Source organism: Lepisosteus platostomus, chromosome 1 (assembly GCF_059453375.1).
Source record: "Lepisosteus platostomus isolate fLepPlt1 chromosome 1, fLepPlt1.hap1, whole genome shotgun sequence".
In the NCBI taxonomy this organism is placed as follows: domain Eukaryota; kingdom Metazoa; phylum Chordata; class Actinopteri; order Semionotiformes; family Lepisosteidae; genus Lepisosteus; species Lepisosteus platostomus.
Window position 1 is genome coordinate 43,502,549 of NC_142611.1, and position 18,804 is coordinate 43,521,352.

An 18,804-nucleotide genomic window follows, 5' to 3' on the forward strand; every position below is an offset into this window, starting at 1 on the left:
ATTGTTAAGCTTGGTACTTTTGAGCAATCTACAGTATATGAACACGTAAATGCCTCAACAACTCACTAAAGCCTGGCTCAATTGGATTTGGCTAAAGGCAATAAAATACACTTACTTTCTTAACAATGTGTGCTTTCTGTGGTCAATCAGCTGTGTCAGTCTGAGTTAGTGTCTGAAAATGACTCAAGTAGTATTATGTGTGTGTGTGTGATTTTTTTTTCTGGATCTATCCCTAATTATTTTATATATTCAGTATATATTTGGTTACTGAGGTGAATCTTTCTGAAATACGGCAAAATGTTTTAAACATCACCTTGTCATGAAAATCATGCTACAGTATGCCAACGCTGAGATTAAAAAACACAATGCAGGCAAACTGATTTATCCAATACACAGTCATGGGGGAACCAGAGCCTTTCCCGGCAAGCAATGGGCACAGGGCAGGATACAATCAGGACAGGATGCCAGTGTGCCACAGGGAACACAATGACACAAACACACACACTCACATCAGGGCTAGTTTTTCCAGAAGCCAATTAACCTAGCAGTATGTATCTGGGCTGTGTAAGTATATCTCATACATCATTTTATATAACTATTTTTAGATATATAATTGATATATGATAGGAACAAATAAAAGGCTTATTCAATTTGGAAAAGAGAAGAAAAGTATCACACCCGAAGAAGGCTCCACAGCTGAAACATTGTTTCTTTTCTTCACCTTTCAGCATGGAATAATCCTTTACTTGTTCCTTTGTAGCCTACGCATGCAGACACAGCCACGTACTGTACTTGTACTACTAGTGAATGATACTTGACTTTGATATTTTTCTTTACAATCTAAAGAGTTGTGCAAGTATAAACAAAACAAACTAAAATCAGATTTACAGTACAGTATACCGATCCATTTTCTAACCACTTCTCCTAATTCAGAGGTGCATCCGAGACAGAGCCTTTCTCACCATGCAACCGGGTACAGGGCACAAACAGTCACAAACACAGATACACACACATTCACACCAGGGTTAATTTTGCCAGAAGCCAGTTTACCTATCAGTATGTCTTTAGACCTTGGGAGGAAATCAGAGTCCCTTTGTGCCATAAAATCACATAATATCTGAATTACCATGGTTAAAATAAACCTACAGTACATGATTTTGATCACCATGTAAGGATAGAAAGTTATTTAGATCTTTAACAGTAGGATCACTCTGTTATAACAAATTACAGGCTTTGTTTGATGGGAAATCATTCAAAACTTATTTAGAAATATTTGATATTTAATGAACATACCTAAAACACCTCACCCTTAAAATGGCCACCATTAGAAATAATATTTTGGCAACAATAACCTTCTAATGAACTGTCTCTGGTGTTAACAGAATCTTTACATTGCTGTACTCAGCAATTATTGAGGACTCAGCAGGATACTATGGAGATGAATTTTCTTTGCTTCATATTATATCCCCTCACTTGCCCAAACATGAAGCTTAGTATTTATATTTCTGGCGCTTTTCAGCATTAAACTTAGTAGACATCTAACCTCTATTTAAATAGAATTAACATTAACATAGTTTCAGGCCTCAGGAAAGAGTTTATTTCCAAACATCTTGTGAATTATGGGTACTTTTTTTAATTTATGTTGAACACTGAGTCATTTTAAGTATAGTGTACATTATAAAAATGCCAGACAACTAAGTTTTCATGTCATTCAGTGAAGATAGACTAAACAGCCATCTCATTTTACCACTTGACATTTAAAATTTAACATTATTTAATTTACTTCAACATCTATTGTATGACACCCCCACCCCAACTCTCCTCTCTCCTTTAAATATTTCCTTCCTCATTGAAATATGTCTCAGGTATGTCGGTATTTTGACTTAACAGAAACAATCACTATTGGACTGTGTCTCATTCTTAATTCTAGACATTCCATGTCCTCCAGTAGCTTTCGTCTTTGATTATCATACTCATCAAAAGGCACAACCAACCTTTACTACAGCTCACCTACAATATATCCACAGGTAACACAATGTCTGTCTTGTACAATAGGTCATTACTGAATATTCCTTTCCAGACCACCCACAGAAACACATCGAAAACAGTCAAAGTAGATCAGAGCACCAGCAGTAGCAGTAACACAGAATGCTACAGATAAAATACTTAATAATTGTAAAAAGCAAATTAAAGGCATTATTTAAATACAGTAAGCTCACAGAAATGTTTTTTGTAATTCACAGATTATATTGCATACAGTATGTCACAGAGGGTTAACTATAGAGTTTTGCAGTTTGGAGTGGCTTTTCTAATGAGCCACAGAATGAAGCTTCTAACTCGCTGGCAGTGATCAATAATAAAAATCATCCATCCACAAGTTCCTATTATTTTATATAAGAAATCTATAATAGCTGCAACAATGTCCATTTAGGCAAACATTAATCACAATTTTCTGCTTGTTTTCCTTTGCATTTATACCACTTTATTGAAAGTGCTATTCTAAGGACCTGTCCAGAAGGACAAATAACATCAGCAGAACAAAACATATCTACTAGAAACTGGTAGAAAGATAGAGTGCTTGATCTTTTTTATGGTTTTTCCAAGAGTGCAGTGTTTATGATATGACATTGTATCATTTCTGTAGGAAAAAGGTCAGAATAAAAGTCAGTATTTACACATTACTATCTGATATAATTGCAAAACCAAAAACACTTTGTTGACTTGAATGCTTTAAGAAGATTTCAGTAATTTATTAATGATTTTAAGGCTTATACTCATAACACAATACCAATATTTATTCTAGTTCTCTTTGTTTAAGGATCACAACACAGAAAGCACAATTTATGTACCACAAACCTAGTCTTTGCACATCTTGTCCACGTTGTGTCAGTTACCATGTAATTTACCATGTCCTCAGGTCTTTAACCCCTTTTAATATGGCCATATAAATTGGATTTGACCTTCGTGATTCTTTACAACATCAATTAAGTCTCCTGAAGGTTAATTGTGTTTCACATCAGCCTAAGTATGTAGATCCATTCACTTATCTACAGTAGATACACCCTTTAGCACTGAGGTTAATTCAACTGCCATTTTGTTTCTTTCACAGTTCAATGATTGCAATTTTGTAGAAAAAGACAAAAACTACATAGTATTCTAAGTGAGATTTGTCTCTTACAAATACCCTTCCGTTCTTGCAAGCAAATTAACCCATTTAAAATATTAGCTTTTTTTATTTTTTGCTTTTGACATACAGTAGAAGAGCCTAAATATAAATGATTTTCAAAAATGTTTTTGTTTGTCAATAATATTTATAGATATTGTATCTTTTCATTATCAAAATTTCCCTCTACAAAAAATACTCAGAAATATAAAAAATTAGAAGAAGAACATATCTAAACAAGACTGTCATAAAACACAGACAACAGAAGTTTTTGACACACTGATGATTATGTTATGATTTATTAAAGGTTATATTTAAATTAAATCTTCTCCTTCATCACCTTGCACCTTTTTTATTTCCATTGCCTACTCTTTTCAAGCTTGCCTGTCAAGGAAGACGTTTCTAATGATTATGTTCTTCACTTTCACAAAACCCATACCAATTACCACAGAATGGAATAGCATTTCAGCTTTAAAGGAGGCAGCAGCTTTCTTCAGAAAAATAATACTTGGAGCTACCCAAGGTGGTTTCTCATCTCCTTTTTTAATGATCAATGTGATCAGTTGATGCGCACAGTTTTCCTCTGCTCATATGTGATTTAGGTTTGGGTTCATATCAGTGCTTACTACAGTATGATCACACCAACACACCATGACAAAATAGACCTTCATAAAATACCATTAAATTATTCTTGAAGACATACTCAGTTTACCCAGAAAAAACGTCAATCTTTTTAACAGACTAAGGTCACTAAATTAATTATTTACAGTATATGGTATTTTAATTGGAATTACACAATGATCTACTGTATGTAAAATTATTTCTAATATACAGTATAATCTGAATGGGGAAAAAAACACTGTAAATGGTGCCTTTTCCAGACATGTCGACACATTCTTGAACACCATTAAACCATTTAAGTTGCTAAAGCAATGAAACAATGAAACAATGCCCAACATTTCAAGGTGGAAGAAGGCAATGCTGCTATTATAGAATGTCCGCTACCTGACACTGTCATGCATAAACTCCAGCCTTTACTTTGGTGGGTCATACTTCACTCTTTATATACTCCATCTCCCATTTTCCTGAAGAAAAATTGAGATGTATTTATGTAGAGCTATTATTCTAAACATCCTTTCATGTTTTTTAACCGCTCCATCCAACACAGACGCACACACATTTGCACCAAAGACAATTTTCCCAGAAATCAGTAAGCTTACCAGTTTGTCTTTGGACTGTGGGAAGATACCAGAGCTGCTGGAGGAAACCCATGCATATACATTATGGAGAGAACATCTAAACTCCACACAGATACCATGCCAGGTCCAGAACTGAACCTATAGCCCCGGCACTACAAGGCAGCAATGTTAACCACTGCACCACTGTGCAGCCCTGATACTAACTACTTGTATGAAAATGAAAACCTTTGACTGCAATGCATAGCGTAACCTCAACAACAATGAAACACCTATATACAGTACAAGTTTTTAACATCTGATGCTTTAATCTTTGTAATGAGATTATAATTGTATTTAAAAAGCTTCTCCTTAGTAGGTACATTTGAATCATCTGACTCACAGTAAATGAATGCTGTAACCATAACACTGTATGGCACCCTTTAGCTAACAAACGCTTTTAAATGTACCACTATGAATCTGTACATTCACAAACCCTGAACTCAATTAAAAAAATATCCTGAAAGCTAAATCAAAACATTTATCAGTCAATCAATAACATTAACGACTGAAGAAATGTCTGTAACTGAAAAACCAATCTAGCTGATAATTGCCAATAAAACATTTGATGAAACAAAAACAGCATTACATTCCAGAGAGATGTTAATTGTGTGCTGTTTTAAAGTTTCTGCTTTAGATCAAATCATGATGCACTGTAAAAGTGACTGCAGCTAGCTGTAAAGTGTAAACTGAAATTTATACAGAAGGAGACATTTGTTGCTAATAATACATATTTAGCTATACACAATGTATTTTGCAAAATCATGTAGTGGTAAGTAGCGTAGCCTAAAGTATTTTTAGAGATAGTTAGAGAAAGTTATTGTCATCAGTCGTACAAGGAACATCATAACCTCAACATACTGTATACCACTGGGATATGGTGCATACATGAAAACATGAAAACATGAAAGAGTTTGCTAAACATACTGTAGCAAAGGTTATAACTGGGGTCAAGAACTTTAATTATGCCCCCTCCCCCAAATGGAAGTCAAGGTCAATGTTCTACTGGAATGGATGTACCATTAAATATCTTTAATTATTTTGGAGTGTACATTCATGTAGTAAAGACCTGATAATCCCTTGGACATCCTGTCTGAACCTTTCTCAGTACACACATTCCAAAGAGATATCCAGAGGAAAAACAGAAACAAAAATACAGATGCATTTTATTGTCTTTCTTCAAAAGAAAATTTCTCAAGATGTGGCACACCTAGAATGTCAATGTTGTTTTTCTGTGTCTTCTATAAAATGTCTTCTACCTTGGATACAAATCTGAAAGTGATTCAACAAATATAAAAAAAATGGGAGTACCTGGACTGCTTTTTGTCAGCCTTCCAAAAAATGTAAAAATAATAAAATAATTAAATTAACAATTATTTACTATTTTACTGCCATTTTACTGTATTTAATTACTGCCAGTCCTAGAGAGGATAGTAAGCATAAGAAACAGGTTTAGTAAAATAAAAAAAACGATGCATGCATGCTATAGGGAGGAAGGTTTAAGTCTCTGAATGGTCAGCTGTTTTAACCTATTAGATAAACTTTTTTATTGCTGGTCAATTTTAATGCATAGGGAGCTTCAGCTGAAAATATTTGTTGCAATGTGTATTGTTTCTATAAACGTTTTTCAAGGTAAAGGAAAACATTATGTATTTTCGCAAAAATGTGCTTTTATGCTAGCATTTTGCTGGAGAACTGATAAATTATTTATATAATTCTCTAAATTGAATGCGAGATAAATATTCCTGTGAGAATATTCCTGTGGTTTATTTGCTTTATGCTGATGTATCCAGTTAGGAAAAACAGTTCTGAAAAGCTTAGGTTGTCTTGTGTTCTGAGATAGTCAGTGGTGTTGTGTTTTGATTTTTCTGGTAAAAAGATATATTATCACCCGTTGTGCAGTTGCTATTTAAAGTGCTGTTGTCAGCATTACACTATTAATTTATTATTATTTTCACTGCTATGAAAACAAACTTAGTAGTCAGTACTTAGATATTGGAGATCGTTTGCATTTGCCATATTTTGAGAAATTATTAAAAGATTGTTGTTTTTGGTAATGAAAAGTGTAGCATCAAAAGTAAATCTACATGCGTAGGCGGATATGCCTAACAGGGGGTCTAATGTAACCTACATACCAATATTTTAAAAAACCATATCTAGTTTCTTGTGTCTAATTATTTTACTTCTATGTCCATGACTTACGAATTGTATCGTAGTTGAACAGGAGTGTGAGTCTGGAGTTTCCTTATGCTTAGTTGTCTTTACTTTTCTTTTTCCTGGGGTTCATTTGGATTGTTGAATTGTTTGCCACACCTCTCCCTATTTAAGTAGAGTTTTCCTGCACTTTATTGTGTTTTAACAGGACGCATTTTATAATTATTAATAGATGGGGGTGGGCAGTATTGATGTAATTTTCTGAGCAACGATATTTACATACATTGCTTTAAAAAAATGAGCCAATGTCCTTATAACATACCCTTGCTCTCAGTGGTTTGTAAGAAAAAAAAATATTGATTTGAAACGACAGGAGAAATCTAAGAATCCAAGCTTGTTTGAGGAGAGGAGCTTGGATACACTAGCTCCTGGTACAAAATACAAATTGCATTGATTTACATTGTATTTATGGACATAAAATCACCGTGCATGCAAACTAAATAGAAGTTGAGGCTTTCTTTATTACGTACAGTACATTTAGAACTTGTCGCTGCTGATTGGGTAGTTTATTATTATTAGAAAAAGCATTAAGCAGTAATCATTTGTAATAGTAACCATCATGTTATTGACTCTGAAAATAATAGAAAAATCTATTTATACCATGTTCTCATTTATCTTTCCCTTCACTGCCAGCATCTCTTCTGGCACAATGGAACTCAATTGTATTCCACTCTGTTGCTTACTGTTTCTCCTTGATGGGGTTACTATTGCTCCTGATGGATGGGGTACGGTGCAGCACAATTCTGTTGCATGGGATTTGCTGTGTTAGAATCATCCAATGTAGTCTGGCCTTAAGGGTGGCCTCATGTTGCATGATAGAGCAACAGATTTTAACACAATTTATCTGGTAGCAGACTGTTACCAAATTGTAATTACAGTTAACAGCATCTCTCTCCATGCTATAGCATGTAAACTGAAATGCCAAATTACTCTGATTACTTGCAATTGATGTACAGTATGACTCATATTCTAATGGGAATATCCAAAAACAAGGGCAATGAAAGGAAAAAGTTGTTTATCCCCTTAGACAGGGTGGACCTAAAAAAGACATATTTCACTAAACTGATTGGTATGACCATCCTAAACATTTCAAAAGCTGTTGAAGGATTTTCAATATTTACTTATTAACCTAGAAACCAGAAACAAGATCAGCTGATACAGTATATACTGTACCATTAAAATCCTGTGGGGAATGAACTTCTTTGGCTTTTGAAGGAATTTGTTTTTATACAATAACACAGTTTAATAACACATATTTGGATTTTAGAAAACTATCTTGTAGGAATGTAATAATGAAGCTCAAACAACAGGATTCAAAATCTGAACTAATGGCTTCATGGAGCCCAGTGTATATTTGAAAGCATAAGGAATAAAACATACTCAAAGAAACTGAAAGTGAGTAGTAGCAGAATTAGTTCAACCTGGACAAATTGATAAAAATTCCTTTTTATCACAGTAGTTTATTCTGTTCAATAAGTGAGGTCATTTCCAGAATTGTACACTTCAGATGTGTTACAGGGCTTTGAAGTAACTCATTCTAATTATTATCATCTAGTCCCTGTATTATACTTCACTTATCAACTGCAAATTTACAAAGATCAATATTTGTTTTGGAGGCATAAAAAGAGCCCCTTATGTTTGTCTTCCTCTGTCTCTGCTGTGCATAAGCGGGGATCTAGGAAGCTAAGTCAGTGTGACTTAAAATGACATAATACAATTTTATTATGAAATACTATGGCTCTCAGTGCAGTGAAAAGAGAGAGAGCTCCAACAAACAGTAGTCTTTTGTGTGTGCTTGTGTTGGAAGAAAGAGTGATTCTGTCATGATGTTGTTCTCTAGTTTGTTCAGAATATTACACAAGTAAAATATTACTGAAATCCTTTTCAAAATCTCCACTAAAAGAAATTAAATTTTATTCTAAAAATTGCTAGATAAAAGGTCTTTTAAACGTACTGTAATATCAACCACAATACAGCTTATTAACATGAAAAAAATGGATGGCAATCAGCATTGCCTAAAAATGAAAATGCTTCCATAAAGTAGTTTTAAATATTTATTCAATGGCACTTCCAATCAAAATAGTAAAACCGCAATAAGCCTCAATAAATAAATAACATCTTTGTATAGTAAAACAGTTAAATCTCAGCCTTTTGTTACATTTCTGCACTAGAGACCTGTAATCTCCTGAGATCACTGAACAGGCTTTACCCTTTGCAAAATTACACATACATTTATTTGGCTATTTTTTTTCACAATGGCCTTTTAAACAGCTGATGTTATAAGCCATGACCAGTCTAGTAATAATGTAAAACCAGGCTTCTAATACTAAAGAACAAAAGCTCCTTACATGAATATGCTTAGAACTACTGTGAGCAAAGACAAATGTGCATTGCATAAAATCTGAAATATAAAGGCTCCCTTAGGCATTTAGCATTACCTTCAGAAATTCATTTGTATAAGAGATTGTTTCATTTAATAGCAAATCATTTCTGTTTGTTTGATTTAAAGTAAGGACGGCAGGGTTAACCATTCACATTGATGTACAGTATTTAAAAAATATAAAATCTGATTTGTTTAAACATCTTTCTTAATATGTAGATTGTCAAGGCCAAAAATAATCAGAATTTACTGTGATATTTTTAAGCAGCATACACAGTTGACAGATGGCAGGAGTTTTTAAACAGTTTAAAATGATTTTTTCCATTTCTTGCAAAGAATCTTTTGGAAAGCTCTTCGAAAATCTTGGTTGAAGATAGTATAAATTACAGGGTTTAGAGAGCTGTTGCAATACCCAATCCAAAAGAAAAATTTAAATAATGTCTCATTAATCTCACAGGACTCCCTGCAAACCCCATACAAGCTGTAACTAAAGAAGAATGGGAACCAACAGACCACAAAAACACCCATGACAACCGCAAGAACAAACGTGAATCTCTTTTCTCTGGCTTGTGAAATTTTCTTTCTAGATGCTGTGCTTCTTCTTTTTCGCCTGGAGGAGAACAATTCTATAGATTTGTTGCTAGATCTCGACATGCGGCTGGAGTGTTTGGACAACGAACTGTTTTTCCTGCTACTCCTCCTCTCTTTTTTGCAGACAGAGTCTGGACCTTTTCTCCCTTTGCCGTCTGATGTGCTGCTTTCCTCCAGGTCTATATCATCTTCTTCCCGTGTTTTTTGTTCATTGGGCATTGCTGGGCAGTGCCCGTTTTCCTTCTCACCGTTTGCTTTTAAAGAGGTGCCTCTGCTTAGTCCATTCTCAGTTTGAGAAGATCCATCTGTCCCGTGTTTTTTTTCCGACATATTTCTCGTTCGGGTTTTGGCCACTTGATATATTCTAATGTACACTAATATCATTATAATACAAGGGGCAAAAAAAGATCCTATGCAAGAGGAGAGAATGTACCACGTCTCATCGTTAAGCACACACTGCGGATGATTGTCTTTCTCCGTATTTCTGTCCATAGAAATTAGCGGTGGGAAAGATATCACAGCAGAGATGAGCCAAACAACTACTATAATACATTTCACCCTTTTGGGAGTCCTTTTGAGGTTGTATTCTACAGCTTGTGTTACTGACCAGTATCTGTCTAAACTGATTGCGCACAGGTGGACTATCGACGAAGTGCAAAACAAGACATCTAAGGCCAAATAAACGTCGCACCAAGCTCTCCCGAAAAACCAGTATCCCATAAGTTCATTTGCCAGAGAAAACGGCATGACAAGGGTGGCAACCAGGATGTCTGCACTGGCTAAAGACACCAAGAAAAGGTTCTGTGGCGCTCTTAGTGCTCTGCTTGTTAATATAGCAATTACCACCAAGACGTTCCCTACAATAGTAAATACAATGAGAAAGCTTACAAGCGCTGCAAGACCCGCCACAGCTGCCAGGGAATACTGACTCTCCATGGATGAGAAATTTGTTGAGACTACATGAGACACGTTGATCCCGCTGGAATTGAATAAATCCATCTTGTTTCAACTTTTTTCTTTCTTTCTTCCCCTTTCAACCAAAATTGTGTGATTCTTTTATTCGGGAAACATCAATGTAACACTCCGTTTCGAATACGCCTTGCAATTTGTCATTGCAGGTAATCACTGGCTTTCATATAGTTCCAGTACGTTCTTTCTTTTTTTATTTCTGCTTATTATTGGGAAATTACATTTTTGAGGAGTATCTCTCTTTTCTCCATCAGAGAGATCTAACTCAATTCATATAAAAAGAAACAAAACCTTCGGTAAATGCATCCTCTTTAATGTTTGTTTCATTCAGTTGGTTGATCAGGCTTCTTTAAATCCACATTTTCTCCAGTGTTTCCTCTATTTCAGCAGATAGATCTTGCTTCCACCGCTACCCTCAAGCTGTGCATCCTTCTCCACAGAGTCCTGCCAGCTTCGCATTATCCACGTGCTGTTCACATTAAAACTAACAACTGGATGGTGCCCCGCCCCCGAGATAGAAACAGGACTCTCAAGAAAACAGCAGGATTGCCTTTTGCGTCTGTAAATCTAAGAGCGTTATTAGACAAAATATTTCACTAGTATGTTAATCACCAGATTAATTTATTTAAGAGTTTTGTGGGGGACAAGCGTTCTGTACATTAGTTTACCGATGGGTTCAGGTAATAGCATAGTATAAAGCGCGCTTTATTGACAAAATAATAGATACAGGATACATATGGTCTAAATAAAAAAACAGCGAATTTATTAAGGGTAAATCTCCGGTTTGGCAATTTAGTGAATTTAGCTCTCGTGTACAAAGATTGCTTGTGGCTTTAGGTCGATATTCAGTTTGTACACTTGAGGTCACTCTTGCAACACTGGAGTATAAACCGGTATGTAGCGCGATGCGAGTGTGATTATTAACCATTTTCTATTAGAACGTAGATCAAAACACTCACAGGGAAATAAATCATATGGTTTATAAAGGATTAGTTTTTACAAGACATATTTGTCACCATGTAGTTAATCCCTTGCTCAACACCATTTAGGTGGATATTACACTTTATGGATTTGAATTACACTAGAAGATAAAAGCACATTTTACTGTAGCATTATTTATTAGTGACCAATCAATATACTTAATTAGGATTTGCAAGCAATTAAACCTTCATAATATATTAGGTTATCTTTCAAACGTAATATTTGAAATCAATGAATGTATCTTGTTTTTAATTTAAGCATTGGAATCTTAATTCAATTTGTGAAAAGAGTTGTATAACCAATCAACTTCATATTTTTTGTTAATGGTGTTGCTGGTTGTTTGTTTCCTTGCTTCCTATTATTGACTGCAAAATTGGATTTTAAGGTTTAAAACCTTTCACGGAAGTTAACCAAAATTAACTGCTGTAACCACGTTTTAATGCGCCTGTCTTTTAGCGTTCTAGCAAAGGGCGATGATTGCACAAACTTTCAAATTGCTCTTTACCTGCTCTGCCGTTTTATTAATTAATTGGCAAGAAATAAAGTCGCCGTAGATGTTAGTTAGTGTCCTCATAGACCTCTATTCTCTGTGGATGCTGGGCGTGCATTTCCACACTTTGGTACAGACTCGAAAGGAATGCGAGATTAAATTGTCCTTGCACTATAAAGTAAAAAAAAAACAGAGAAGGTTTCAATTTAAAAAAAATAGTTCGCTTAAACTCAGACTCGTCCTTGAAACTTTGATAACTTGACACCTCCAGATAAAACTACAGTACAGAAGTGAAAACGCCCGTGGTTAAGAAGACCAGAGCACAAAAAACATGTATCGTGAAGAACGCTGCAGTGAAATTAAATTTGGGTTAGATGCCCACAATAGAGGATAAAGAAATGCAAACACATAATCTTATCCTTTTTTTCTGTCATTTCTTAAGTAATATCTCATAAGTGTCTCATTGAAGTTCTGGTCCTTTACAGAGTTTATCTGAAAGGGAAAGTAGTGTTAACACTTCTGCAGTTCTGGAACTTGCTACAAAGAGCTTTGTTATCCATTCTGTTGCAGAACTGGTTTTAAATACTCAAGCCATGTTATGTATTACTGTTCCTACAGGTGAAATGGACCACAATTCTGAATGTCATACGTTTTCATCTATTGATTTATGAGACCAGTTTTATCCTGATGCTTTCAGTCCTCAACTAGTATTTATCCACATACAGTACAGTATATTGTGTACAGGTACAGTATACAGTATGCATGTTTAAATGGGAATGATGTACAGTATCAGAATGCATCAGAAAACACAATTCTTCTCCTCTTACTCATAGTAAGCATCTTTTTTTATGATTTTTTTAGATTGGCAGAACAGCTGTGCCGTGCTTCAAGACCTCAAGTGCATGGCTTTCCAATATAGACCACATTCTGTGTGAAGATTGCATGTTTTTTCAACGCCCACAAGAGTTGTCTCCCAGTATATCAGTTTACAGCCATCTCCTAAAGAGATGACATCTAGGCTAGTTGGCTTCACAAGATTGTCCCTATTCGTTTGCCTTGTGAGGGACTGGCATCTTTTCCAGACTGCTGGCCAGATTTAGCCTTATGTTTCTGGGGTAGGCTCTGGTTTTCAGCAAAACTTGCCAGGAAAAAAACAGTTTTCAGATAATCAATGAATGGAATGTTAAACTATGGAGAGGTCCTGGAGTATGCAGTGACATCATATTTTCTGAACTGCAGTTTGGTATAGCTTATATTTGATTTTTGCTATGCACCACATTTCCCCTTCTAACACAACAGCAAAAGTGCCATAGTGTCCCAGTCAAATATTGGTTTCAAGTCATCCCGACCTCTGCACATTCTCTTTGTTACTTATACTAAAATCACCCAATAGTGATGAAAATCATTATGCAGCATCGGGGCATGTTATTGATATCTTCTGTTGTAAAACCCTGCATGCAATATTCATGTTTATTTTTTCTTTTTCATCTCTTGCTAGTGCCCTATTATCTCCAAAGCAATTTATTTAAACTTTTACAGTTTTCTTTTATTGATGCAACACTGAAAAAAAGCATTCCATTATTGTTTTGCCTCTACAGCAATATTCATTTCTCTCCCTCTCAGCAAGTCTAATATCTCTGTTCAGCTGTGCCTGTAGCTCAGTATGCTCTTTTTCTACTTTGGACCTTATATAGTCTGTAGAGCGTTCTTCTCCTTATCATATTATTCTTAATTTCTCAATTAAACCACTTGGGCCATATTTTCCATGATTTGGATTTTGTTTGTGATTAATTTGTTTGGAATTCCTTTTCCTACTCAAATCTTATCTGTACTGTATGTTCATTATTTGTAAGTTCTCTCTCATTCCTTCATATTCTGTGTTTTTTAAAACTACAGACCCTGATTTAAGAATCAATGGAAATATAAAATGTATGTATACTTGTTTTTACTTTTATTATCACAATCCTCCTCCAGTTCTGTTACATCTGTACCCTTTATTTTATCTTTGTTTTCCAAAGAAAAATAGTAAATAAAATTGTCTGGTATATTTTGTGTTACGAAACTGGTACATATATCTGGAAGGTGGTATATTTTGGGTTAAGACACTATTGTCATTTTAATCATATCGATTTCAGCTTATATATTTCCCATCACAATATCTCCATTTATATGTGGAAATAACACCTCAACTTTTCTACCTACTGTATTGTTGTTGCATTGCATAGTAAACAACTTGTGCCCATGTCTGTAGACTCATTGCCCTTGGTTCCTTACTGTATATTAAATTCCTCTCAAGTACTACAGTATATGCATATGTTTCACATACTGTATGATGCCACTCTGCTCTGATTCAAATGCATCCTGTCACATTAATACAGGTGCCTCGATTTTCCAGAACAGCCTCCATAAAATGAAAACATCTTAGCTATTTGTTAAAGTTCCACATTTCACCTCGGCATATTTCACCAGTAGAATTCATGAGAAGAACACCATAGGACTTTCAGCTTACGTGTAGGTTTACAAGCAAAGCCCTTAAATTTGTCATGCAGAATTGTCAAACTACAGTACATTTTCTTTCTTAATTAACTCAGTTGGACAATGACAACTGCATGCACTCAGATTCCAATTAAGAGCCTGTCCATCCGCTCACATAGGTCTAACACTTAATGTTGGGCATGTGGGCAACAAAAAGTACTGTATGTGTGTATAATGCCATTCGTACTGTACATTCAACACTGTCTACACTTTGAATAATTAAGTCCCTCACTGTCACAGCCTCCCTTTTACTGGGTATAGTAGGCTCCTAGGTGCCCTGGCAATCCTGAGACCTCCCATTTTTTCCAGGCTGTCAGAGCCTAGATCTGTCTCCAGTAAGGTCTCGAAGGAGTCCAACACGGATATTTTTGGAGATGCAACACCTGTAAGATGTGCACACCATTCCTCATGGGTTTGATCTAAATTTACCAGCTATCTCTCCTTCTCTGGACTGAAAAGCTCCCCATAGCTCTGCCGCTTGTAGATTGCACAAAATGTCCCTAGGGAGATCTGACTAATTCAACCAATTCTGTGTGGTGCAGCAGAAATTAAAAATCTGAATTTTAAGATATGGACTTTTGTCATCTATTTAGCCAAATGTTTACATTCTCACTCACTTTTATTATTTTTGGAAAAGAAACTAGTATTTCAAAAAATTCTAGTACTCCTACTGTGTTGGAATTTCTTTTCTAAATAGAAATTGAAGTTATGTATCCAACATCCAGTACATCTGGGCTCCATGTGAGGAAATAGAAATAGGGCCTTTATCAAACTCAAAGCAAAGAGAGCCCAAGAGGAACATATGGCACAGAAATGGAAAACAATTAAGTTTTCAAACCCTTAAGGTCTTTTTAGTTCACCTCACCAGTCAAGCAAAAGGACTACAGATTGCAACAAACTAGGAAGAAACACTGAAGAACCCATATGACAGATTGTTTAACCTTTACAGGAGAAACAAAGTTTTTTCAACTTTTTTATAACGTACTATTAGTTTTCAGAAATTATTAAAAAATGAGAATGTTAGGAATTCAGTGTATTTCAGGATGGTTGCTGCTTAATGAGCTCACTGACTACAAGCCCCATATTTTGAGTTTATTTCAGCCTGGAGTTTTCTTTAATTTCTTTTTCTTTTGCTTGCCCCCTGTTTAGCATGACCTTCAGAAAAAAAGAAGGCTTTTTCACCTCACGCTGCACAAGAAGGATAGTGTCTCAGTCAGTCTTCAATTCAGCTAACACTCAAGTCTTCCTCGGCCTGGTGTTGACATGCTCTCCAAGGCTTAGGATGGGCTTGACAGGGCCTTACAAGAATTATGGCTTAGCTTCTTGTCTGAACGGTTTGGAGAAAGGTACTGCTCAGGTAAATACAATTAAGGCAAATCTGAGCACAGACAAGTAAAGAGATATGTCATTTTACCCGGCTCATCGGGAAAGTAGTCCAGGATGAATTGAGTGATCTTAAAAACAGGCTCTGATACAACAATGTTTGATCGGATGGCATTCCTGGAGGAGGTTAGGGAGACAACTTCTATGGATACAGGCAACAGAAGTTTCTTCACTGAATTTCCAGTTTCTCTTTGTCAGCTGTCATTGTAAAATACGTTGGTAAATAATAATAACTTTGAAAGACTTTAGATCAAGAGACAAGATGGTGGACGAGGACAAGTTGTACTAGAGTCTGCTTATAACTCAACCATCATCGGCCTAAGGTTGAGGATTGCGAGGTGGGGAATAGGACGATAAGCACTTCAGACAGGAACTTGCCTTGTAGGAAGCGTCAGGATTTTGAAATCAACACAAAACCTGAGAGGAAGCCAGTGTAAGGACTCCAGGATAGGAGCAATGTGATTACTTGCATTAAACCTGTTCAGGATTCTGCCTGCTGAATTGAGGACATACTGTAGTTCAATGTGGATTTACAGTAGATCCCCCAGCGTGTAGGACATTACAGTAGTCAGTACGAGAAAAAACAACAGTGTTGGCCAGCTTTTCAGCAACATTTAGAGACAACATAAGATGTAATCTGGTGATATTTCTGAGATGGAAGAATAATGTTTTGACTATATGTTGGACATGTGGGCCAAACATCAAGCCTGGATCATATACAGTATCACTCCAAAGATCTTCAATTTTGATTGAAACTCAAGTACAGAACCATCCACAGATAGGGTTACAACATGGGTTTTACATAGTTGATGGGAATGCCAAGAAGCATGACTTCAGTCTTGTCGCAGTTAAGGTGAAGGAAATTTTGAGTCCTCCATGTTTTTATGTCAGAGATGCAATTAGAGAGAGCAAAGACAGCCACATCAGTATCAGGTTTGGTATTAGACTTAGATATGAACATCAGTGTAGGAATGATAATTTAGACCATATGATCTTAATAGCTGACCAAGTGAGAACATGTACAGTAAATGCTGAAAAGTAGGGGGCCAGTATTGAGCCCTGAGGAACACCAGACTTAAAGAGTCCAATTTCAGAGCTAAAGTCACCCCAAGTCACAAAGTGACAAAGTGACAGCAATCAGTGAGGTAAGACTTTGACCATTTAAGAGCAGTGTCAGAAACTCTAAGCATTTTCTAAATGAGAAAGTAAGATATCATCATTAACAGTGTCTAAGACAGCACTGAGGTGAAAAGAATAAGGATAGAAACAGAATCAGAAGCCAGAAGAAGATCGTTATGTTGATTTTTATATAATGACATAGCTGGATTTAGAAAAACCTGAACCTGAATCCTCTCGTTAACATTGCTATGGTACAGAGATCACTATTGTGAAAGGAGGTTTGTAGACTCCATAAATACAGGCTAATGGTTATTGTCTTGCTATCTATGTGGGCTCTTATCAATGCATGGCTGCCAAGAACAAAGCTTTGCTGATTTAAGAGTGAATTTCTTCTGTGAGGGAAAAGACAATCATGCCGTGATTTATCCGGAAGTGCTCTGAGTTTCACATGGAGGAGAAAAGCTCTGTTTTGAGTTACCGTGGATGAACAAAGTTCTTTTTCTAAAATCTTTCAAACCAACAACCCAGAAAATCAGTGGGGAAGTATCTTTAAGTAAACTCTGTACAGTGTTTTGTGGATGTTTTATGATTTTGTTAGTTGTTTTTTATTCTTTAGTAGCAAACTACTGATTGGTTCAGATGCACCTGACAACACTATGTGCTTACCATCAAACTCACAATCAAGTACTGAAGAAAAGAGAAAAAGGGATGATGATTTGAGTATCATCAGCATAGAAATTATCATTCAGACCACGTGATTTTAACATCTGATCAAGTGGGAACATGTACTGTAAATACTGAATAGGAGAGGGTCCTGAACACTAGACTAAATAAGCCCAACTGCAGAACTAAACCCCCCCAGAGAAACAAAGTGTTAGTGACCAGTAAGCTTCACTAACACTTTGTTTCTCTGTTGAACCAGAACCATTTAAGAGCAATATCTGAAACTCCAAACAGTCTAAAGACAGGAGAGTAAAATGTCATTATTAACAGTTTAAAAAGCAACATTAGCGTTTAAGAGAATTGGGATAAATAGAGAACCGGAGTCAGTTGCCATAAGAAGATCATCAGAAACTTTAACAAGGGTGCTCTGTATCTAAAACCAGATTGAAAGGGTTTAAAAAAATTGAGTACTTTCCATAGGGTATCATATATTTAATCTAGTTAGATTTAAGTGCAATAGAACTAGGTTTTCATTTATTTCCGTGGCTTCCAACCTGCTCAAATTGAATGATTGTTATATTTTGTTACCTTCATGTTTGGATCTTATGCATCTAATTACACTCATTGATGATCCAACTTCTTTATTTATCTGCTTCTGGCTTGTGAGGATATTTTAATCTTTTTCCTTGTTAATGGATTCATGTTAAATGACTTATGTATTGTGTTACATCTTTTACCTGCCTGCAAAGCAAATATCCCATCTGGGACAATAAAATAAGTGTGAATTTAAATTGAAGCAGGACAAAGTCTCTAGACTTGCTAATAAATCCTTCTCATGGCCTCTTCTCCCACACATTATAGAATGCAGGGTTCACTGGTTCTGTTTTGTTGTTACTCACAGTTTACTATTCTTGGTAATGTGGCTGAAGAGAAAAAGGAGAAAAGCATTTTTGAAGTATATTGACTAGAAAATTGCCTTTGCTCCATTTGTTCCCCAACCACATTTTACACAGAATTCTTTAACTCTTACTATGTTGCTGTCAGATCTTTCTAAATGACTCATATGAACATAAAACAGATA

The 18,804-nt window shown here is 35.6% G+C and overlaps 1 protein-coding gene across 1 annotated transcript; it reads right to left on the bottom strand.

The window, feature by feature from the left end:
- Positions 1 to 8,653: 8,653 nt before the first annotated feature.
- On the bottom strand, positions 8,654 to 11,042 carry adra2c (adrenoceptor alpha 2C). Its single transcript, XM_088629516.1, has one exon. The coding sequence runs from the start codon at positions 10,580 to 10,582 to the stop codon at positions 9,299 to 9,301; it is 1,284 nt and encodes a 427-aa protein (XP_088485642.1). The 5' UTR covers positions 10,583 to 11,042; the 3' UTR covers positions 8,654 to 9,298.
- Positions 11,043 to 18,804: the final 7,762 nt, after the last annotated feature.

Bases quoted from the DNA above. Each gene is read 5' to 3' on its own strand.
- adra2c (XM_088629516.1), bottom strand. From the start codon at position 10,582: ATGGATTTATTCAATTCCAGCGGGATCAACGTGTCTCATGTAGTCTCA.